This window comes from Phaenicophaeus curvirostris, chromosome 4 (genome assembly GCF_032191515.1).
Source record: "Phaenicophaeus curvirostris isolate KB17595 chromosome 4, BPBGC_Pcur_1.0, whole genome shotgun sequence".
Classification (NCBI taxonomy): Eukaryota; Metazoa; Chordata; class Aves; order Cuculiformes; family Cuculidae; genus Phaenicophaeus; species Phaenicophaeus curvirostris.
Window position 1 is genome coordinate 49,855,175 of NC_091395.1, and position 24,930 is coordinate 49,880,104.

The window sequence follows — 24,930 nt, forward strand, 5'->3', positions numbered from 1 at the left end:
CTTTGGGAAGTAAGATGAAGGTTTGAACTGGTTGTGCTGGTGCAGATGGTTTTAACTGCTTGACTTCAGGCACCCAGAGCAGTGCCATGAGGTGATAAGCAGACAAACTTTGGATGCAGGCTCCTGCAACCCCAGGGCAAGAAAGCCAATATCTGAATTTTCCCCAAAGTACATTCTTGCCATCTGTAAAGCCACCATACATGACGTAAAAGATGAGATCTTGTGTTCAACTGTTTTGGAAATCAGAAAGATACAGTGCTGCTGTGGGAAGAAGATAGTCTAGAGGGTGCTAAGCTCTAAATCCTCAAGACCCTAAGACCCTCTGGGTGTTTGTACAGTGTCTGTACGCTAGTTTGAGTCAGGTGAAGTTGCTGCTTTCCCTTGCTGTGTTGAGCAGGTGGCTGGGGCAGTAACCATTATTCTTACCTGTGTTTCTATATGCAGTCTTGTAATGTTTGCCTACAGATGATGCTGCTTTTCCAGCAGAAGTAACATGAACACAAAATCAACTGACTGAAACTGCAGTTACATGTTAATTTAAGGTTTTCATTAAATTTCTGTAGCATTCATCCTATTTTGGTAGCTTTCTTTAGAATGAGAGTAATTGTATAAATTGAGTCAGATTTGAGAGATAAGAAGTTGATGGCATTAACTCTCCTTGGTTTTCTGCCTTCTTCTTTGTTTCACCCTCCCCTCTCAAAGATGCAATCCTTCCCTAATACCTGCTAAACTGCTTCATATCCGGATACATACTGTAAATACGATGAGAGAAAACAATCCATAACCCTTCGGCTTTCTTCCCCCCAGATCTGGTGGCACACAAGCATTGCTGCAGCTCTCATGAAGAGAAAACAGGTCGAGTATTCCCATCTGCCCTATTTTGAATTGCATCCATTCTGTTGATGAGCTGGAAAGAAGAAGAAATGGAGGATAGCTCCCCTTCACTCTGTGTCACCTGTGGCCAAGCGCATTTACCGGAAGAAAATCACTTGTACAGCTACACCGAAGAAGTAGATGATGATCTAATCTGCCACATTTGCCTGCAACCTTTGCTTCAGCCGTTAGACACACTCTGTGGTCACACCTTCTGCACAGCCTGCCTTACAAACTTCCTCATGGAAAAAGACTTCTGCCCCATGGACCGCAAGCTTGTGATTCTCCAGACATGCAGGAAGTCCAGCATATTAGTGAATAACCTCCTGGACAAGCTAATGGTTAGCTGCCCTTTCACAGAACACTGCTCAGAGGTCATGCAACGCAGTCACCTCGAACAGCATTTCCAAACCCAGTAAGTTGTTGGCTTGTTTTCACTGTTTTTCTTGAGGAGATCAAAGAATATTTTCAGCTAATGCTGATTTTATGTTAACTGTCTATTTTAAGAAAGATTTACTGATTTCAATGTCGATGAACATCTACAGTATCATTAATTTAGAGCTCAATTTAGCCCATTTATGTGATGAGGTGTTACTACTTTTTTAGAATCAAATGCATTCAAGGGACTTCCTGCTATCACTAGCATTTCAGGGCGGATATCTTATGGTTAGCTGCATAATGGAAGTGTGTATTTAGTCATCCAAAGAGATCTTTGAGTTTTGGAAAGCTGAGCTATCATAAATATTTTAGTACTACATTAAGGGTTTTATAATTGCCCTTTTTTGAATCACAGATGACCTACATGAGAAGTAGAGCAGAAAATATTCTAGCTTGGTGTTGGTCTTTGGAGCTGAGTGCTCCTTTCTTCCAGGTGAGCACACCCAGTTCTGGACCTGGCTTTTCCTGTTGAGAGTGCTGCTGGCTCATGGGTCATGATGTAAGAGGCAGTAGCAGTCATCTCCAGGCCAGGCCAGCAGCGCTCTACAAGGTTAACTTTCCGCTGCTGAGGGGAAAAACTAGCAAAGTCACTCATAATTTTCTGCCTTTGGCCAGTACTTCTCTGACAGGACACAAATACTAATTTCAATAGTGATGCAGGACTGACAGCCTGCTGTGAGCTGTTGTTATTGAGCTGGTTTCTCTACAGACTCCCACAACAAAATCTTGAGCCTCTAGTGCAAATACCCATTTGTTTATGTATATAGCTCACTTAAATAGATTTTAGACCCCCTTTTGTCCTCACCTTTTTGAGATGATGGTGCTGTGGCCATAAAAACTAGAAAGAAAATAATCTACACTATAACTAAGCAAATTGGAATATTGTTTTTTACACAGAAACCACAGAAGCACAGTTCCTGATTTCTAGTGTTGACTCTACTACATGGACATGTGCAAGTCACTACAGTATTTTGCATTCTCCTCCTTAAGGTAGTAGTAAAGATGTGCTTCACATACATATCTTGCAGAATTGCAATGTTGTAAACCATTATTTGGTCTTGTAAAAAGCCTGGCAAGTTTTATTCCAGTGCTTATTATTGGATGTTCATGGCTTGGATTTTCCCTTCAAGATCTTTAACATCTTATGCCCCTGGCTCACTTGGCCTGACCCCAACCAGAGACAGGAAGAATTGTCTTTGCAATGTGTTCCTACAGCCTCTTACTTTAGCTCCTGCCCTGTTGAGACTTCCTTCACCAAGTCCCAGCTTTGCAAACTCAGGGAGCAGCAGGCTGAAGAGACAAGAGCAGTGGTCTCCCTTCGCATCAAAACCTAAAGCCTCTAATGTAGTGTAGTACACGGCAGTGCCTACCGAGGCTGGGCAGCTGCTTCTTTGCCATTCATAATGTGGATTTTCCTTCCTCTGGATGGTTTGAGGGGCTGAGTTACCTTAATGCCAAAGGGCAGATGCAGAAGAGTAGGAAATCATGGTGAACCTCTGCTGCTGTGGGGTTTAGCTTTCCAGGGCATGGGTAGTGCAGCCTCAGGGACATTCCCATCCACGGAAGAATTAGGTCACTTTCTGAGTGACCTCTAAAGGGGAGCTTCTGCAACCTTGTGATTGCAGAGTGTGTAGGACCTTAATTTTTTTCAGTGCAGCATTAGTTTATTAATTATCACCAAAGTTATCTTATGCCTCTGCCTAATTTAATTCTTAGAAATGCAGAAACTTTCCTCACCATCTCACATCCAACTCATGGCAGGTGGTGGAGAAGGGCATTGTGCTTTTCAGGCACTGGCTCTGGCATGACCAAGCACAGAGCAGATCAAGATTATGCTGTTCTCTTTAACTCCAGTGAATCAATAGAAGGAAGAGAAGCGTGTGACTTTGCTAATAAAAATAAATAAATAAATAATAGCCCTAAACAGTCTGGTGCCTGCGGTGAGAACAGCTCAGAGCCCATCTGAAATATCAACTGAACGTGATCTGTGTTCTCATTTGAAGTAGGCTCTGCTAGAGTCACCGGGGCAGTAGGCAGTCCTTACATTTCTTGCATGATTGAGGCTTGGACAAATCCTGGTTCTCAGAGAAAATGAAAGCGTGCCCCGACCAGAGATAAGGTCACTGACAGGACAAGGTGAGTTTCCCATTTTATGCTTTGTAATTGATGAGGGGACTTTTTTTTTTAATGACAGCAGTCATGGAGTAGTTAGTCCGTTAAAAGCATCTTTATTAAAATCCTCAAAACGTTTGCTCTTGCATCCTTAAAAAAAAAACCAAACCAAACCCAACAAAAAAACCCCAAGAAGAGACATGCCCTTTTATTATTACATGATTTACGTTTGCACAAAATCATCTGACTGGATTTGGGGAATTCAGACTGTGATGCAAATAGGCAGCAGTTGGCTGTGATCTTTTGTGGTGTTTTACTTTAAAAAGGTGTGGTCTTCTGATATCGCCTGCTTCAAAACTCCATAGGGGGCATTTCTTCCCCTCCCCTGTCAAACAGCTACACCCTTCCGTGATGCAGTTAGCTCGTAACCCATCTGCTTCTGGGCAGTGATGTAAACGTACCAGCTGCCTCTGAAGAACCACTCTGAATCGTGCAGGAGGCAGGTCTCTTCCCCGAGCATCGCTGTCCTCTGCAGTATAAGTCACTGTCTCGCCAACCATGCTGTGCTGTCCCTAAACCCTCACATCTACCCACCCGAGAGTCAGATCGAGTAATCCTCTTACAGGTCAATGATTTTTGCAGTGTAGCTTCGTTTAAGGGATTTCAGCTTGATTCATAATGTGCTACCATTGCGTTCAAATGGAAAGGCTGGCTTAGAAGGGGCTTGACTGGCACAAAAGCTTCACATTGTGTGTCCCACCAGCACAGAGAGACAGTGAGAAGGAGGAATCCTAGCAGCAGTGCCAGCCCTGCACTGAAAATGAAGGCTCTCCTGTTACTGGTCCTACCTTGGCTAAGTCCTGCAAACTACATAGACAATGTGGGCAACCTGCACTTCTTGTACTCTGAGCTGTGAGTACACATGGTCGCGCCGACGTCGTGCTCTCTGTTTGTCTGTCTCACCCGAGCGGCGGGAAGGGGCTCACCACAAGCATTTTGGGGGGTGTCTGTCTGTCTGCCTGTGTGTCTGTGCTCATGTGTACGTGCAAAGAAAATCCAGCAGCATCTTGCCAACAGCTTCAAACCATGATGCGAACTAGCTGCTTCCCATCCAGAGGGCTAATAATAGCAGTATGTCCCCATTGCTTTGGAGGCAGCTGAGACATGCCGAGTGAAGCTGCCTTTTTCCTTATCAACTTGCTTTTATGTGCTGATGTTTTTGGTGGCTGCTGGGTTTAGTGGTTTGGTTTTGGGGTTTTTTTTCCATTTCTTAATCTATGTTTTTCTTTACTTTCCATAAATAGCTTTGCAGAGAGCTGGGTGTAGAGGAGGGCATCAGACCTATCCCCCGGTACAGCACTCTCAGTGTGTACACACATAATGTTCTGTGTGCAAATCTGCATGCCTGTAGCAAAATGCTGGGAAGCCTTTCACCAGAAATAATTCACTTGAGACAGGAAAGAAATTTCCCCGTATTTGTATTTTTGCCCACAGCAAGATGTAATTTTCTGTATAGCATGAATTTAAACATAGCTTTCCATGCATATGTCTTCATGTCTTAAAAAAAACTCCACCTCAAACAATGCATAGCTGATCTTTCCAACCCATAAACTGAAAATTTTATAATGTCATCTGTAAATGATATTAGCTTAACTTGTGTTTGAATGTTATTGTACTAGTTAATAGGGCTTCTAGAGAATAGAAAGAGATATTTGGTCTAGTATGTTATAATGAATTATGTTTTGTTTGTGTTTTAAAAAATTTAAACTTCAAGATCTTCCTTGAGATAAAGAATGAAATTACTAGTTCTGTGCAAAATATGAAAAATGACTGTATTGTGCCTAGAGTGGGAATGTTTTAGTAACAGTTGCGATTAGTACCAATAAGACTAATTTCTGAATGATTTTGCCTTTACTGTCAGACAAAAAATAGCAGTGTTTTGCAGAAACACAAAGTCCCCTTTTGATATTCTTGTGCGATATGCAGGGCAACTATTAATAATTTAGTCACGTTGCGTGCAACTGCTCAGGATTTCTGTATGCCATAGGTGTTTTCAAACATTTAACAAATCTAGTGTTGAGGGTTGTAGCTATGTCCTCATTTTAATTTCCTGGCGTTTTGATTAAAGACATTAATTTAAAACAAACAAACAAAAAACCCAGTTAAGCCAAGCGGGCTACAGCTCAAAACAGAGCAGATGAACACGTATAATGGAAACAACGGCATCTGGGGCATCTAGTTTCCAGGAAAACAAAGCGATGAGATTAATCAGAGCACAGGCACAGATACAGCCTACTTGCTTTTCTTGGGGAATTCCAGTTCACTGATTCTCTCAGGGTAAAGGGCTACGACGTACGGTAACTATTCGTCTCTTATTTATTTAGCCTGCTAACCCACAGAGCTTTTAGTCTTGCTGGATGTCAACAGTCATTCATAACTAAGTTGGCGTGGGCTTGGGTTCAGATGTGCATCTTTGGCTATCAGCAATGGGACATGCATGTGTGTGTGTCCCAGTGCTCAGCCCTTGATGCTACCTGGCACCAGGAGCTGGTGCTCAGGAACTTGCATACAACTCCATTCCTGGCCAGGGCAGTGGAAAGCAGGCTTTGCTGGGGCTGACAATCCGAAAGGACACCAGGCAGTTTGAGCTACTTTCAGGAGTTTCTGCTCCTCCTTTGCATGTATTCAGTGAGTCTGACTGCTACTGTGTCTCGCACAGGACACAGACATACTAACCTGTAGGATGGATTCAAGGTCCTCTCTAACAGCAGCAGCTGAAAGAGAAAGAAGAGTTCTGCTTTCAGTCCTGTTTAATCAGGTTATACAAATGTTATGACCTCTACAGGTTGCTACTTCAGTTGTTCAGACACTTGCATGCAGTACGTTTTTTATGCACTTTTGTGAGTAGGACGGCACGAGCCCTGATGTTCAGGTTAGCCTGGCACCTGGGGTCACTGATTTACTCCCTTTTGAGCCCTAAAGCCCACAGAGGCAGCTTCATAAATCCTTTCCCACGTAACTGAAAAGCCATCACTGCCTGTAGCATATCTGACAGCTTGCCCCATGGCTTGAAACTAGACTATCACACTTTCTTTGGTTGCTGGCCAGAATAAATACTATCCTCAGTAAGGACTCATTATTTTGTTGGCTAGCAACCACTAGAGATACCAGCCGAGGAAGAGGATGGGGTCAGCAGGGTCGTGAGTGGCAAGAGGACTATGGGGGATGCAGTTACCACCACTGGTGCCAGCGCAAGAAGAATAAGGGCAGTGGGATTTGCACTTCCATTCAAGCAGCCCATCTTTTCCCTTCTACCCCATTCAAACAAAATTAGGTTATTTGTGTTGCATTGCAGGGGTTTGCTTTAGTTTGAGGGCATTTTTTTTGTAAGTGTGGAACAGACGGCTTGGGGAATAGGGATTACAGTATAGCCCAAAACCCATCTGGAGATTCAGGCTCTGGAATCTGCCTAAGAAATAAAGAGGAGATTTTAGGAGAGCTGAAGAGGAGAAATTAAGTTGGGGAAAGGCTTTGTCAGACCTTTGCACGTCAACTAAGTGCCACATGGGTAGGAATGAGAGATGTATGGATGTGTTGCAGTGGCACTTGATGGGATGCATGTTGGGTGCTTCTACTTTTAATTTTCTGTTAGCAATCTGATAACTCTAGGTATTTGCAGCAAGCAAATGCATATCTCCTGGTGCTGTCACCTGCACTAGAGCCACTTCAGTGGCCACTGCCTGCTGTCGCTCCCTTGCCTCAGCAGGTATCTCAGCACAGAGGCTCTTCTTGTCCTTGGGCTTAGCCAAACTGTGAAGAGCAGCCCACAGTAAGCCAGGGTGCTCCCTCCTGAGAGGAAGCCCATTGAAACACCTGGCAGAAGGACAAGCGAAATCTGTGAGGTATCCCTTGAGTTACCTCTGGGCGGGGGTTGGATGTAGCCACAGCAGCCCAATGGCTCTTGGCATTATAAGGGTCTGCATGGGTCTTGAGGAGACATCTGTCCAGGGTCCACGCATTTCTCCTTTCCCTGTAAAGCTGCTTCAACAGGCATCTGTTCACTTTCTTAATTAAATTATCTTCAGACAGGAAATACATGCCCAAGCATTTTTTGAGTCATGTTATGACCTTTTGAGTAAGGATGTGTTATTCACTGGATTTAAAATCAAGATGTGTGAATGGAGAGGTGGCCTGTGGCCACTGCAGGAGGCTCTCCTGTGGGTGAGTTGCTGGTGGCACCACTCACACCAGGCAACACAGTCCTCCATCATTATCCCTTTCACTTCAAATCAGGACTTGTGCAGCAGTGCCTTTCCCAGTAGAAAGATTTTCTTCACTTTGATATCAAAGAGCCACTCAGAAATGAAATTATAAGGGGAAGTAAGATGCAAAACTAGGTGGTGAATAACCTCACCTTGTCCCTCAGAGGACCGCAGTCACGTGGAAAATGTGGGGTGGTTTCCAACTTAATCTTCCTTTGACACATGGCCATGCTGACCACACAAGTGCCCGGGAGGGTGCTGGGCATCACGTGTGCTCAGCACAGGTCAAGCACTGGGGAGGCCTTGCTTCCCTCCAAGGATTAAACAGATCCTAGCCTTAGTCACTGCTGGTAATCCACCAGCTAGATCCACCTCACTAATTTGAATCAAGACATTTTTTAAAAAATCTATTGTTTGTTAGAGTGAAATGTACAACCTACTCCCTCATGTGATTAATTACTTCTCTTTTTCTTGCCCCTGGGGTTTTATGTGAAACAATCAAAGGCATCCCACAAAATTAATTAGATCAAGTTTCCCCATATAACTTTTATATAATTACTACTCTCTTAAATTTCAAAACAGAACTTTGGGATGGAATATGCAGTAAAATTTTGGTTTTCTGTTTACTCCATTACAAAAGAGGAGAACCAAGTGCCAGCTGCCTCCTTGGGCACATCTTTTTTACAGTAAGCACAATATTAGGTGTGCCTTCCCAGTCCCCTACCAGCACTGAGCTTAACTGTGCAGTCAACTTCTGTGAATTCTGTTCAACTTGGTTGGAAAACTTGCGTCTAGCTTCAAGTCTGTCCTTGTGAAGTTAGCTGGGCAGAGGCTGGGGAGCACAGGGCATGCGGTATTTGTGACAAATTGATAAGGTTGCGGTGTCTTATGGGCTCATGTGTTAGTCCACTGTGAAGGCCATATGTTGGCCTCCTCACTCAGTGCAAAGCTGTGTGTATGGAAATCTGTCAGAGTTGGACTGTGAGGTTAATTAAAGCTGAAGGTGTTGGAAAGCAAGGCTTGGAGAGATTCTTGAATGAAAATATAAATGCAATGTTTAGAAAATCTACGTTAAATAGTCAGGACAAAGCACACTTGGATAAAATACTAAGGATCTTTTCCAGTGCGCTAGAATTGGATGCCTCTCAAGGAAAGCAGAATTAAGGTGACTTGAAGCAGAAAGACATGAATGCCCAATAACTTTACTGCCATGCTACAGTCTCATAAAGGAGTCAGGATGGAAACATAGCAAACTCTGATGTCTTGTGTGGAAGACAGAAAACCAATCCCCTCAGTTCCTGACTTTCCCTGTTTCCAGTGTCCTCTTTGGGAAAGCTTCTGATCTGGATATTATCTTACATTGGTTTGAGCAAGTACTATGGCACAGGGGAGCAGCAGACAGTAGACGTTCTCAGGCTCCCTTTCTGTTTCTTCCTAATGTCTCTGCAAGGGCAGCAGATCCTCCCAGGAGTTGTTTTTCCTTCAGGATTCTGGGATCTCTCCCAAAATTTCTGGCAACAGCTACTGTTGCTTCACCAGGCTGTCCCCTCCCAGACTTATTTCTGATCCCATTCCACCAGCATCCTGGGCTCCTGACTGGCTTGTGTGCGCAGTGCTGAGTCTGTGGGAGGCCTTGGGACTCAGAGACCACCATCCCCAGCAGATGCAGGAGAACCTTAGAATTCATGTTGGGAGGATGCTGCATCCAGGGCTGAGTTTGGTTGTTGTGCGCTTTGGGTCTCCTGCTCTTGAGCAAGGTAGGTAGGGTGCTGTTGCTAGCACAAGTGCCCGGTTGTGCTAATGACATGCAAAGGGGGAGGCACAGTAAAGCTTGGAATTTTAGTACTAATACGGCCTAAAAACACTCAAGAAGAAGCCCTTGTTGGTGATTTGCAAGTATACGGTAGTATTCTTAAAAGCATGGTGTGAGTTGTAGTCTAAACTCATGGTGTTGAGATGCCCAAAATGAACTTTATACTTACATTAGGTATTGTATTCAGGAGCATATGACACAGACTATGCTGCTAGCAGAAGTGGTGCAGCAGAAAGTACTCATTTCCACAGACCATGACCATGGGCCAGGTCATTCTTTGACCAAGGACTAATTACACTCTGCCAAATAGATGGTGTTTTCCCCTTAGCTGGACAGTGTGGTCTGGGTCCCTCCCCTGCTTTCTGCTACCCTCTTCCAGAGATGGTACCTTTCGTTGCCTGCACATCTCACCTGATTCCACAGCTCAGGTTCGAGTGGACTGCATTGTCATGGCATGAGTGTTACTGGTTAGCAACTTTTTCCCCAATGCTGTAATTCTAGGGGCAGAAATAAATTTGTCTGGGACAGTTCCAAAAACCATAACTCCTTTGAGAGCTTTAAGGATTTGTTGATTTTGCCTAGGAATTTTATGTGTAATGAAAGTTGGCATTTCAGTTATACTTAGAGAAAGTTTCTGCTTTATTACTTCTGTGAATGCATGAAATTTGCCTTTACTCCATTCACAGTTACTTATGCACACTTGAGACCAGAATTAGTCCTTTTTCTCTGCTGGCATGTTTTCTTATGGCTAGAGCCTTCTTACACCTCTGTAAAAGGCTGGTGTTCACCAGTGTCAATCTCAACAAATACATTTTTTTGCCAGCAGTAAAACCTGAGCCAGCCAAAAAAAGTGAAACCCTGGCAATCTGGAAAGGCGATGCAGTAATTATGGTTGGCAGAAAGATTTCTTTTCGTGGATGAGTTATGTCTCAGTTATGTCTGGGTTTTGTGTAGGCTACTTAGAAGAAGTGTGCTTCCACACCTTGCCATGTAACGGGAGCATGGACAGAGCACACATTCTCCCTATAGGAGGCTGGTTTGCAATGGGCATCTCACTTTGAGATGGGCACCAGAGATAGGAAAACTCTGGGGGAGCTCTGGAGGGCCAGTGGGATAGGTGGAAGGAGTGAGGTGATGGGAGTTGCAAGAGGTTGGTGGTTATTCACAAGTAACAGACTCTCATTTCTCATCTGACATTAAGCCACACAGACCGTATGCTGCAAATTTGGCCAACCTCTGCATCTCTTTGATAATTAACCTATTTTAGTGCTGACACTGGCAGCATGACAAGGATATTTTTCCTTGAGCTGTTTCTCTGACAAATCTGGCAGAACTGGGCTGTCCTGCAACGAGAGGATAAGCACTGTTCTTGCAGAACTCCTATGCCTGTCATAGCTTAAATCCTGTTCTGAATACTGCTTCTGAGTTCAGCTACAACACAGCTTGTTTCACTATAGGATAGAAGACTAGTAGATCTGAGGATTTTCTTGGGCTTTTTTAACACTCTTGACCTTTTGTTGGAATCTGCCTTCAAGGTCCCCAGACTACAGAGCAGCTGGCTGCCTGTAGTGATCTTCTCCATTAGCAGAGCTGTTGTTCAGGAACTGGAACTGATTTTCTGCATCTTGGCATGTGACTGCATGTCCAAACTGTGCCCCTGAGCCATATAGTGACTGGGTGCATGATGGTTTGAGCAACACAGGACACAAAAGCAGAGATCTCATAGTAGCACCACAAGCAACATTGGACTTGTAGCATAGCCTGTGTGACAGCGTAGATGTGGCTGCTTGCAGCTTCCTATTTCAAAATGAGGGCCTAGGCTGATCCCTCTGTGTTGGCTTGATACCTTAGTGGAGGTATCTGTTAGTCAATGATATGTCATATGTGATTACTAAAACACCATTGCCACCAAAGGATTCTTGTCTTGGAGCTGAACTCTGTTTTAGAGTTAAGAATGTGAACTCTTTTAAAAAAATGTCTTAGAAAGCTTAATTCACCCCTAGGTCTCAGCAAAGCTGCAGCTGGTAAAGACGGAATCTAGCCAGTGGACCCTTTGGTGCTCCCTAGAACATGCTTTATCCATTTACATAATTTATTAATTGACAACAGATTCTGAATATAGATTGAAGCAAGTTCAGGAGCAACCTGGTGAAATGACTGGAGATTACAACAGACGCTGCAAATGCTGTACAGCTTTTATGCAAAAAACCCAGCTGTGAAGCAGCCTTAACTTCCACATATTGTACTATATGTCCTCCTGATATGAAGGAAAAGAGGCTGACCGTAACAGTAGACGAGTAAAGCCATATTTCCAGGAAGTTTCTGTCTCTTTTCTGTTGGCAGCACCATCACTCTTTATTGATAAATTCTTGCTGTTCTCAGCCGGGCAGTCAGGCAATCAGATTTTCAGTGATCACACATAACATTGATTGTATCTGCTCTGGCATTCATTCTGTCTTCTTTTTATCAAGACACTGAGCTGAGCGTAAGGGGTACCTGGGAAGGAAGAAATGATCACCATTGAATCCTCTGTCCTTGTAGAGTTGTCTTGCTCCATGAAACTGCTGTGATGCATGGCATGAAGGCAGGTTAAGACAAGAAATTTGCAGTTGCTGAAGCCACGCTCATTTTTTTATTTGCTCTTCTGGTAAATCATGGCATATTATTTACCTAAACATATAAAATAAGTTAATAAAAGTCTTCAGCGTTATACAGTTCAGCTACAAAATTTGATCACCAATGTATTACTTTGGGATTTATTTTTCCCTTCTTGGCTATCCTGAAATCACTTTGGCAAGAAGCAAGTGTTTTAGGTCATAAAGTCATTTCATGTGCACATATTGAGAAGCTTATGCCTCTCCATATACTATGCATTGCAGTCCCATTGTTCACTAGACAGTGTGTAACGTATTTATAATGTAGAATTTCAGTAGTTTAGCAGCATCTTAAGTACAAGACGAGGGGACAAGGGGAATCTGACATGCTGTAAGGATTGTATTTCTCTCTCTCCCCTGCAGAATGTGGTGAACTGATAAGATTAGTGGACTGATGGCCTCATTGTGTTTTGTGTTTTATTAAGGACAGTACTATTTTTGAAAGTATAATTCTGGTATTTTCTTTTCTACTCACATATGTGATAAGCATTACTATTATATGTTATTTTTAATGTTCAGTTAACACTGATGATGTCCCACTGTTTTTAACCTCCCTTCCCATGTAAAATGAGTAGCGGAATGGTTTCATAGGAGCATCCACGCTTATGGATTTTATAATTCAACAGTACAGAAAGCCAGAAAATATCCCGTGTGGAGCTGGTTTTTATGGAGAGGAGATGGGCACGATTAACCAAATCTGTCCCATGGTCCACAAAAGACCAGTGGAAGCAGAAAGTATGCTGTGCTGCTTCTACTATATGAGGATGTATAGGTTGATATGGATGAGCAAGGCTATTTCGCTTGATATGTACGAGTGTCTCCTGCCAGGATGTTAAGTTACTGCCAGAAATAAGTGCTCTATATGAAGAACATATGTTGCAACACAGCCCTTTGCCAAACAGGTTTTGCAGTGGGAGCAGGAATCCCAGGACGTGGTTGTGACTTGCCCTTGTCAACTCCCAAAGGAGCCTCACCCCTGGTTCTGGTTTAAACCTTTGGCACATCTCTTCGTGGAGCATTACTACCTGGTTTGTGACTACAGCAGGAAGATGGCAGTGCTGGAAAGAGACTGAATACAGTTCTTTCTTATGTGTTTCTTTTTTACCTTTGGTGTTGCTGTGATGACTTCTGTCATTGTGGGACCTGTTGTAGAGATAAGCATAGTTGGAAGTGCCAGTTGTTGCTGCTTTGCCCCAACCCACAGTGTGGTAGAAATACTTATATTACTAATATTAGCAAATTAATCTAGAAATGCTGAGACAATCCTACTGTGGGTGCTTATTGGTGTCAATCATAAGCCATGCTGTCCTTGTGCCTCCTGCCGAGACCTGGCATGGGACTGGCAGAGTCCTGCACATGCAGCACAACCTCCACTGTTGGGGAGATGTTGTGTTCTCTATGCCTGCTTTTCACCTTCTTTGTGTTGTCCTGGGTCAAGGGTATGGCCGTACAACTGTACTTTCCTTGGTGCTGTGTCTGTAAATGTTCTCAATGTCAGTTTTTTCTATTGCATTTAAATGTTGTGTATCTTGATGATTTTTAGTGGCTTGAGTGTGCGTTGTTTCTAACAAACATTCTGCTTCCAGTTTCTTCCCTCAGGGGGGATTGAATTCCAGCACATTCTTGATTTATCCTTCCAAGGCATGAGTGTAATGAAGTTGGACAGTAATGGTTGCTGCATTTCACGTTTTTTTTTGCTCTTTCCCCACTGGTCTAAGCATCTGTAGGTTTGGAGGTACTTACAGTTATGGTCTTTGAGTTCAAAATAAATCATATCAGAAAAGACCAAAACAGGGCAGAGCATTTAATAAGATATATGGTGTACGTATAAACTTGCATTTAATATGTTGAGCTGACAAAGCAAATAAATGCAAAGTCCTGCAGATCTCCCTTTTTTGTGATCTAGGCTTGAATAACAGTAGCAGGACCCAGGTGAACAAAAGAAATATATATAGGGAGGCTGACATCAAGTAACCCTCTGATGAGGGTTACCAAACTACCTGGTGCGCTGTAATCCATACCAGGTATTTCTAAAATGCATTTGCTTGTGTTCCACATCCTTTCTTTTGCCCTCCCCTTTTTCAGCAGATGTTTGATTACATGAATAATATTTTTGCTAACTCAGTATTGCAGTCTCTTTCTTGAGAGAAAATGCATTTCACAGATTTGTGATAGTCTCCTTGCCTTTTGTTAAAGTCTGCTAATTGTTGTTCAGATCTTCCTGTGCTTTGTGTCTCCTCTGTTTTTCTAATCCCCTGCAAACAGAGGTTGACAACTAATGCAAAAAATACCGTAGTGATTTTGTGCCCTGTGGAGATTTATGACACCGAGAGAACTCACAGTTGACAGTATGAAGGTTTTATGTCTGCAGTGGGAGAGCTTGATGTGCTTGCATGTTGGATAAAAATAACAGTTTGCTCTTAAATAGGTGCTTATCTTTTTGCAGCGTTACATAAACTCTCTTGATGCTACCTGCCAAGTGCGAATTGGCCTAGATTTGTTTTGAGAGAAGGTGCAGGTTTGAAACTCTTTAAATAGGAATCTTTCTGTTGGTTGTCTTGACAGGACTTGTAATGCTTGTTCAGTCTCTGTCATCACCAGTACCAGACTGTGTTTTGGTTTCTTTAACCATTTTCCACTTGGCTGCTCCTAGCTACCCTAAATCTTTCTTTCCCCTGCTTCTCCTCAATTCCCTTTTTCTTTACACCTCTTCTCTTGCCACTCCCATGTGCCTGCCCTGCTTGGTACAACAGTACTGAGGGATCAAGGTTAGCAGAGAAGCATGGCTTTGAACACAGCGTGGCATGGCAGCAGCGTATTAATCCTGTGAAGAAAAAAATTGAACTGGCTTAAAAAAATAGGGCAGTCTTAGACACAATTGTAACCCCTGGGGTAAATGCACATAGTCAAGATCAAGTAAGGACAGATTACCCTTGTCCTGAATTTAACCATGATAGGTGAATGAAGATAATCTATCTGTAATTTCAAAGTCTTGAGCCTGGCAGCTGTTATTGGTCCATGGAGGGGCACTTCTGCCAGGAGTGTAAGAGCCCCGCTCTCCTTGACGTAGTGGTGGTGAGACCATGGCTGCTTTCTGCTCTCATTTCCAGACACCTTGCATATCTTCTTTTGTTCAAGGTAAATAAGGAGGAAAGGGGAAGAGATAAATTGGCTGACTTGATCTGTTGGGAACACGTGGTTAATTCCAGCGGTGCTGAGCATACTGATCCACGTGTCTTCTGTCTCCTTATGTTGTTGCAGCACTCCGAGTCTGTACAGGTTATGCTTCTCATTTTAAATGTATGGATTCATGTATGAGTAAACTGTGAATTTAAGCTTTGGAGCATAACTTCAGCAAAACATCCAGAGCTGAAGGATAAATACAAAGAAAGCTCTATGGATTGACCAGGTTTGGTGAGACTCTCTTTATATTAATTTCACTTCAGCAGTCCTGGTGAACTCTAAACATTTATCTGTCAGACTAAACATAGATTAAGCCATGTTGTGAAGTAGCTCAGTTGTAGGACTGTTACCTAATCAGAGTTTATCTACTGATCCTCTGCCTAGTTAAATTACCAGTTGGACTGAAACTGTTAAGAGTTGCAAACTGTCCTACAAAACCCACTACAAAAAATGAGAATAAAATAAGCCAAGAAAACAGGTTGCAAGTTCTCCCTTTGTATCACTCTATTCCTCTTATGTAGTTGATTTGTTTGGTTCAAGGACCTTGTTTCTCATTGTTCCTCTGTCTGCTAATCCCATACTCAGAGAGAGGAAGCTATTGAAGTTGGAAAAAGTAATGAAGAGTAATATTAATGTGCCTAATTTTTTCCTTACTTAGACTAGTTCTATACAGATATTATTCCATTGACTTCAGCAAATAATTTTCTTGAATTTCATTTGAATTAATTAGGAAGAAAATAAGGCTTTGCATATGTGTGGGCAAACTTTATTATTTACACACATATAGCAGAGACATAGAATAGTAGATATCAAAAAAAATATTTTTAGGAAAGGAACATCTAACCATACTGATTCACACCACACCTTTTAGCATAAACAGCAATTTTTTAAAAAGAAAAAAGAACGTCCCTTGAAGGCATGGGGGTGAATGAGTTGTAACAATACAAGTAAAATTGGTATTGTATACTCCAACATTGCAATCTCTGTGACAACCTCTCCCTCCCTCCAAAAAAACATACCCCTGTGTGGGAGCTTTGTAAAACCTCAGACTCCACTTTTCCTTTCCCTTGTGACAATGGTAGCTGCATGACAACAGATCGTAAAAAAACCGTGACTTTTCTCCTGTTTTTTTTTGTTTTTGTTGAAATTTATCTCCCGGCACTGGCCACAAACACCATGACTTTAACAGTGACCAAAAAAGTTTGAAGCAGGATGTTTTCAGGAGAAAGGCTGGTGATAAAACAGCAACATGTTGCTAAATGATCAGATCTCCAACTAAAGGGCAAGGGTGCAGGAAAGGTCCCTGTTTGTCTTCAGTTTTGGAGTTAGTCCTTGTAAGCATCAGCCACTTCACCACAGAAGGCTTCAAAAGGTTTAGGAATGAATGGACTTGCTGCCTCTCTCATAAACTACTGAAGAAGCTGAATGGTACAGCTATAGGCTAGGGGCAAATCCTTGTCCCCTTTCACCACACCCCTGGTTGACCACAATGATGAAGAATCATTTTGACACGTCTATTTCACTTCAGTGTCTAAGGCACAAGGAAGTGGAGGGTTCAGGTTTGGTCTTTTTCTGTTGACTGTAGGGAAATTCAGGCCTTACACTTTGGTTTCTTCATTCAAAAAGCTTCTGCGTGTTTTTTTCCTCATGTCCTTCTGGCAGTGTCTGAGAATGGGGTAGGTCTGGCACTGTATGACACTCCTCCCTCCCCCTCTGTCACTGCCCTCCTGCTTGGGGAGGCCCTGGGCATCAAGGAGGACAGAAACTAGCCTGTGTCTGTCTGAGAGCTAATGTGGGTATCTATGTGGCCATACCTGACACAATTTCAAAACAACCTTAAGGTCATGTTTTGCCCCTCAAGGTGCATGACGTCCTGCAGAACCCAAGGATAGTGTTACAGTATTTTCTGTGGGCTCTGATGGGACAACTGTTGCTGCACAGACCTTCCCTGCAGTAGGCAGCTTGCAAAGAGGGCAGATGAAGGTGGAGAAGTAGAGCTGTGGGTATGGCCTGAAATCCTCCTGCAAACATTCCCTGGATGTGGCTGTGGCCAGGCAGGAGAGGGCCAGCATAGGGCTATCTCTGCTGCAGCATCTGGGCTAAGACACGCTTGTGGTCTCCTTCATCAGAGAGACAGGGGACAAGGATCCTAAGTGAATTTATAATTTATATGTCAGTTTTTCTAGTTGTGTTTGCTATCTGCATGGTTAGTCAGACCCAGGCTTCCTAAGCAATGTTTTCAAGAAAAGATTTTGACTGTGGGAAGTATTATTCTGGAATCGCCTATTATGCTGTCTGCCAATGACGACTCCCTCTGCAAGCTTTTTTTTTCCCTTTCTGACATTTCCAAAATGAACAGCTGTGCTGCCTACAGTCCCCTGTGCCAGGGAAGCAGTTGCTCCCCTCCCTTCTGGCGGCTTTGCAAAGACTACTCCTTCCAGGTCTTTTGAAATAGTCATGTTGAAGATAAATGGTCCTTGCCCTTGCAAGCCAACGGTGAGCTGTCGATTCAGGGCTGAGCGCAGAAATTTGGGTGATCTAGGATTCTGCATCTTTAGCCACATTCAACACAGCTCCAGAGCTTTGTTTACAGTCCCAACTCATTCTGTACTTTTAGAAGGCAGATGAGTGTCTGCTATTTTCATTCCCCTCCCTGCTTCTTGCTAGGGATGCTGAGGTATATGAAGGGGAATAAAAGTGCTGTTCATGCAGTAAAGGCTTTTATTCTTACTGCTTTTTGTACTACGGCAGCGTAAAGAACTCACAAATGAGCCAGACCTGTGTTATGGGAGGCATTGAACAAAAAACATAGTAAGCCCTAGGGACTTTTTATTATTTATGAAATAAAGCAAACCTGTAACTTGTTTTCAGGATATGGCATGGTGAGGGGTAGACCCTGGCTCTCACAGAGCTCCTGAACTTGAACTACAGGACAATGCCACCCTTTAACTGATCCTGAACCACCACTAGACACAGCTGATCGAATTAATCACCTTTTCCACAGTTGGATTCTTTTATAAAGGATGCTGTCAGAAAAGTCTGCCAACTGAGTGGAGGCATCTTTTTACCCCTGAAGTTCCCGCAGTAACAGAAAGGTCTCTTGCTTAATTTCCCTTCCTTACGTATGTCCATCATCAGAAATGTCTGTGCTTCTTTACACCTGATTCTTTCTGAGCTAAAGACATGAGCAGGTACCTTTGTAGACTTGAAAACTAACCATAATTGTACTGATACCTTGATTACACATGGCTACTGCTAGTGTGAAAAAAGGAGTTTGGGATGCAGAACCTGGAGCTACAGGGTGCAGTAGCATCAGGAAACTTACTCCTAAAATTGGCACTGAGAGTTCCCACTGTTTCCATTTGGTGTCTAGAAGAAAGGACAGGGAAGAAAGGGCAGAAATTATCCTCACAAAGATTATTGGAGCACATAGGGAAGATAATCTACAATAAAGGTCAGTGTGGAGTGACAGTACTGTTCTTCCTCAACAGTAGCTTCTCTGATGAATGCTCTTACTTTGGAACAGGAATTTCTCCAGGGAAGCTATTCTCACGTGTGTGTTTGTACACATATAATATACATAGTGTGGCTGATGTATCATTCCAGAACCACTACAGTAATCATGTACTTCTCTCTTGCAGACAATCCCTTAGTGTGCAGCTCTGCCTCTGGAGGCTGATGGGGTTAGCCTTTGCAGAAGAACATGTGATCAGTTTTGGAAAGTCTCCTTAATGTCAGCATCTAAGTACTCAGCAAACCCTCCTGCATGCTACTGTAGCACGTTCAATTAGCTTTTAAAGAAATAAGAAAATAATTTGCCATAAGGCTGTTGTTATGTTTACAGTCACTAAATTTTTAGGTCTTTCTTTTCCCTTTTTCTCTCCTTCTTTTCTCTCCATATTGCGCCCTTATAAATAACATATTGCTGAGCACCTGTCTGGCTTTGCCCTTTCAGGATGTGAACTTTCTTCAGGAGCAGTTTCCTCAGAAGGTACAACCAGCTGAAGATAGGTAAACCATTAAGCACTGGTCCAAGGCACTGCTGAAAATACTATAACAGAGACCCCTGTCTCAATTGCTAATATAAATATTTAAATGCACTACCAGTTTTGTTTAGTCTGTCTACTCAACTTTTTTTTTTTATATCCTCAATGTTCGTGTTAGGCTGGGGCAGATATTTTGGAACCAGAGCAAATTTTCTCATTGTAGCTGTAAGATTGTTCTGTGTTATAAAGCCGGTCAGTTTGACTCAATGAACCATCTGTGTTAACAGGCTGTTACAGTAATATTTACGAGAAGCAAGTAGGATTTGGTTTATGTCTGTCTGAATCTGGCCTACCAACCTGTCCAATGCCCCTAACGTGCTGCTGTGTGCTGGACACCAGTGTAAATGTCCAGTTGGAGATCCTGTCTGTTGGTGATGGCTTAGGTGACCTCTAGTCATGATGTAAGTAGTGCATTTGCTGTGAACATTAACATGTGATGAGGCGTGACCTGAGCATGCTGCTGGAGATTAGATTACCAGCTCCCTTCTGAAGGATCACAGTCATCTCAGTTTGGAGAAGACTGTGTAATTATCCCCCTTTTGGAGCCAATAATGAACTGGCATAGTTTCGTGTGCCACCTTGGTTTTCCTTCAGGTGGTCCATCGTCACTGCTAATGAGACCTAAGTCTACTTAAACCATGACGTTAACAAAATCACAGCCTGGACTGGAACAGCCTCAGGCACAGAGGCTGGTTGAGTCACCCAGATGCCACAACCTGTCACACAGAATTTACTGTTTGGATACATTTCGAGGCAGCCTCTCACATAGCAGCCTCCACCCATTTTGTGGGAGCAGCAAGGTCAAGCAGGATGTGTCCTCTCCTAGAACAGCAAGGCCAAAGGCACCATCTAGAACTACCTGCAGGGATATAATTGCACCTCATGCTCTAGGTTCAGTTCACCAAACCTGCTGCCCAGGTTTTTCCATGGTGTTCTAGGTGTCCAGCTGCATCCATAGCATTTATTTTTTAATTTCAAAAGTGGAGATAGTTGTTAAGAGCTTGAATATTGGTATTCCCATGGCTGCAGTGAAATAAAAAGGGGAATGAAAGAGTATTTTCTTACAGAAAAATCTGGGATTTTTCTCTATTTATTTCCTGTATTTTAGTAGGAAGAGTAAATAACTAAATGTTTTGTAATGGAATGCTATGATATGACTGCCTCTTATCTTGAACTTAAATTAATTGAATAATTAAAGAAAGAGTGAAAAATATGTTTGTTATTTATAGTATGCAAAAATAGCGTGAAATCTGAGAGTAGAAGTGACTCCGAAAACCTGAAGAAATATATAGTATCTGCAGGCTACAGAATGTGAATAAGTAGCAGCCTGAGGAACTGGGGCATACAGTAAGATATGATGCAAAAGTGTTTTTTCCCTTGTAGTAAGAACAGTCATTCACTAGAACAGCCTCCCCAGAGACATGGTAGATCTCCTGTTACTGGAGGTTTTCAAGATGCGTCTGGAGTGCTAGATAATCTCGTCTAAGCTCCCTTTCCCATGAAAATGTGGATCAAATGATCTTCTGAAGTTCCTTCCAGCCTAGGCTGTTCTGTGATTTTATGATCCTTGCCTTTGTCAGGAAAGTCCATTTTGTTTTGTTGGTAATCAGCACTCACTTCTGAAGGCATCTTCTGTAGTTAAGGAATTCCAGGGTTGGATTCCTGCTTCCACCATAGCTTTTGCATTTTATCCCTTGTTTCATCAGTTAAATCAGTTAAATGGCATGAGGTTCAACAAAGCCAAATGCTGGGTCCTGCACTTCGGGCACAACAACCCTGTGTGGTGATACAGGCTAGAAGACTGGCTAGAAGGCTGTCTAGAGGAGAAGGACCTGGGGGTGTTGGTTGACAGCGATTGAACATGAGCCAGCAGTGTGCCCAGGTGGCCAAGAAGGCCAATGGCATCTTGGTTTGTATCAGAAACGGCGTGACCAGCAGGTCCAGGGAGGTTATTCTCCCTCTGTACTCGGCACTGGTGAGACCTCAAATACTGTGTTCAGTTCTGGGATCACAGAATCACTGAATCACAGAATAACCAGGTTGGAAGAGACCCACTGGATCATCGAGTCCAACCGTTCCCATCAAATCCTTGCTACAAGAAGGATATTGAGGCTCCGGAGCAAGTCCAGAGAAAAGCAACAAAGCTGGTGAAGTGGCAAGTCTTACGAGGAGCAGCTGAGGGAGCTGGGGTTGTGTAACCTTGAGAAGAGGAGGCTGAGGGGAGACGTTATTGCTCTTTACAACTACCTGAAAGGAGGTTGTGGAGAAGGAGGGTGTTGGCCTCTTCTCCCAGGTGACAGGGGAGAGGACAAGGGGCAATGGCCTCAAGCTGCACCAGGGGAGGTTCAGGCTGGATATCAGAAAAAAATTTTTCACAGGAAGGGTCATTGGACATTAGAACAGGCTGCCCAGGGAGGTGGTTGAGTCACCATCCCTGGAGGTATTTAAAAGATGGGTGGATGAGGTGCTGAGGGACATGGTTTAGTGTTTGATAGGAATGGTTGGACTTGACGACCCAAGAGGTCTTTTCCAACCTGGTGATTCTATGATTCTTATGAAGTTCTCCCAACTTTAACTGAAAAACCACAGCAGCCTTTGAAGCAGGACTTGTTCTTCCTCCCCAGGCACCAGCTTTTCATTTGATAGCATCAGGCTCCCTCTTGCTCAATCCACCTCTCTGAATAAGCTTCAACAGGAGCAGCAGAGATCATCCTTACTCCAGTTTTAGTGGTTAGAGCACTCCTGAAAGCTGACATGTGAGGGTATGAGCTCTGTCAGCCTACCTTGCCAAATGAGTAAGGAGTGTGGTCCATGTAGAACAGCAGAGAAACCATACCACTGCATTTCTGGATGCTTCCCATGCATCCTGCAGGTAGTTATGTGAGGAGAAGGGTGAGAAGATTGGGCTGTTTTCAGATTTGACTAAAGGAATTCAAGTTAAAAGTATTTCTGATACTTCTGGTAAAAAATAGTGACTGAAAAAAGGTGGTTTTCACAATTTTTTTATAGCATAACTGAGCATTTCCTACCATGTGACCTTTCATAAGACTGTAAACAACATTCCAGCCATACTTGGACATGGACTTTCTGGAGCCTTTAAATGCTTTTAGAATGTGTGTTTATTTTAATGGGAGAGTGAAATATCTCACTGAAGTATTTAATATTCAACTGGGTGGAACCCATAAACCACAAGCAGTGAAGATTTTTGCATGTCCCATGAGTTTGGGGAGTTTTGTTCTGAAAATTGGCTCATAATATCCTCTTCCAGCCATATGGATGAGGTTTAACAAGGCCAAGTGCAGAGTCCTGCACCTGGAACACAAAAACCCTGTGCAGCACTATAGGCTTGGCGAAGAATGGCTTGAAAGCTGCCTGGCAGAGAAAGACATGGGGATGCTGGTGGACAGCTGACTGAACATGAGTCAGCAATGTGCCTAGGTGGCCGAGAAGGCCAGCAGCATCTTGGCTGGTATCAGAAATGGTGTGACCAGCAGGACCAGGGAAGTGATTCTCCCTCTGTACTCCGCACTGGTGAGACCGCTTCTTGAATACTGTGTTCAGTTTTGGGTCTCTCACTACAAGAAAGACATCGAGGTCCTGGAGCAAGTCCAGAGAAGAGCAATGAAGCTGGTGAATGGGCTGGAGAACAAGTCTTACAAGGAGCGGCTGAGGGAGCTGGGGTTATTTAGTCTGGAGAAGAGGAGGCTGAGGGGAGATGTTATTGCTTGTTGCAACTACTTGAAAGGAGGTTGTAGAGAAGCGGGTGTTGGTCTCTTCTCCCATGCGATAGGTGATAGGACAAGAGGGAATGGCATCAAGCTGCATCAAGGGAAGTTTAGATTGGACATTAGGAAAAATTTCTTCACTGAAAAGGTTATGAAGCTGCCCAGGGTGGTAGGTGTGTTATCATCCCTGCAAGTGTTTAAAAGGCAGGTAGATGAGGTGCTTGGGGACATGATTTAGTAGTAGACAGGTACGGTTGGAGCTGATGATCTCAAATGTCTTTTCCAATCTAACGATTCTGATTCTATGATTCATAGGCACAAAGAGGATGGCTGCAGGGACAGGAGAAGTAGAAGTTGAAATGGTGTTTCTCTAGGAAAATATGCTGTTGGCTATGTTATCTTCACAAAAAAAAAAAAGCGCTAGTGCAATGAGATATTTAGTCAATAGTGTCACTTATGTACTAGTTATGACAGTGTTAATACTCATGTAGGCCAAAATGCTGGAAACTGAGCTTTGTGATACACCAGGAATGTTGTATGTTTCCTTCCCCACCTGCACCAAGGAACTTGTGTTGTTTCATGGTTTGTGGAGAGTGATTTGAGTCACATGCAGTATACTTTTTAGGACTGATTTGTGGTTCTTGTTGAATATCAGACACTGGATTTGATAAAACAGCATAACTACTTTTTAAAATAGGAAACATTTCTGACATCTTAAGACACTACTTAGTTATGGTGGCAGAGATGTTTGCTCAATAGTTAGATGGGCATCTGACAGGGACCTCTGTGGTTTTTCAGTTTCTCGGAAGGTTTGATGAGACCTCCTTTTTCTGACCTTCCCCACGAGGAAGCAAGTATATGTTTAGAGCTTGATGTCTTAGGAATGTAATTTAGATACCCATGCTGACCTAAAAGGTATCTTACATAACTTTTTGATCGCTGAGGTCAGAGGCAAGTGCCGCCAGAGCTAGAGCTGTGAGTGGCTGTCCATGGCATGTTATGTCAATAAGAGAATATAGACAGCATTCATTATTTACTGGCTACAGTAAACTGCAGTTTATTGGATTGTGTGGCATTATGAGGTATAGCATTGCGATGTTTTAAGAATTCCTTTGTCCTTGCACTTGTTATTTTTGCCACAGATAACTTGATTTTAGTTACATTATAGTTTTTTGAGCCTTTGTATATACGTGATTTTTCCTTAGGCTCATTTTTCATTTAAGGGTCTGTATGAGGAATGTATTTGTTGATCCTGCTGCCGTCTTCTTGCATATGATCTCAATTCCTTCTGTAAAAATATTATTTTATTGATATAAGGCAAAATCAGTGGCCAAGATTGCCTGCAGAATACCAATGCTGCTCTTTGAGTGTCTTAAATGGACCTGAAAAACAGGTATGAATCTGACAGCTGTTGGTGGCAAGTGTTATGTTACTTTCCAAATATGCTATTGCTCCCCGATGTACACTGATTGTAGATAAAATATATGAGTATTGATAAGTAGTCGAGTTTTCCATGAAAAAACCTCTTGGGGGTCTTTCTAATTTATGTTTTCTCACTTGCTTTTAAAGCAATGTTCCAGTTTCACTCTTTTTCAAGAGTGGAGAAGGCTGAAGCTTTTAAGTGTGTTGTGTAGCAAACAATGCAATTCTGGAAGGTGATCAAAGCATCTAATGAAGCCTCAGTCGAGCTCCAGCTTTGCTGTAGTCAAGAAGAGGTTTTGGCACTTTAAGACTTTGATGTAGCACTTGAACAGGATTAGTGGGTTTAAATGATGTATTATAATCTGTTGAATGCTAAAAGAACTAAAAGCCGTCAGCAAAGTT

The 24,930-nt window shown here is 42.9% G+C and overlaps 1 protein-coding gene across 1 annotated transcript in view; it reads left to right on the forward strand.

Moving 5' to 3' along the window:
* Nucleotides 1–890: 890 nt before the first annotated feature.
* Nucleotides 891–24,930, forward strand: part of LNX1 (ligand of numb-protein X 1) — a 67,705-nt gene continuing 43,665 nt past the window's right edge. Inside the window, exon 1 of the mRNA XM_069856078.1 lies at nucleotides 891–1,288. Coding sequence (XP_069712179.1) covers nucleotides 903–1,288 — 386 coding nt within the window. The 5' untranslated portion in view covers nucleotides 891–902. The remainder of the gene's footprint in view (nucleotides 1,289–24,930) is intronic.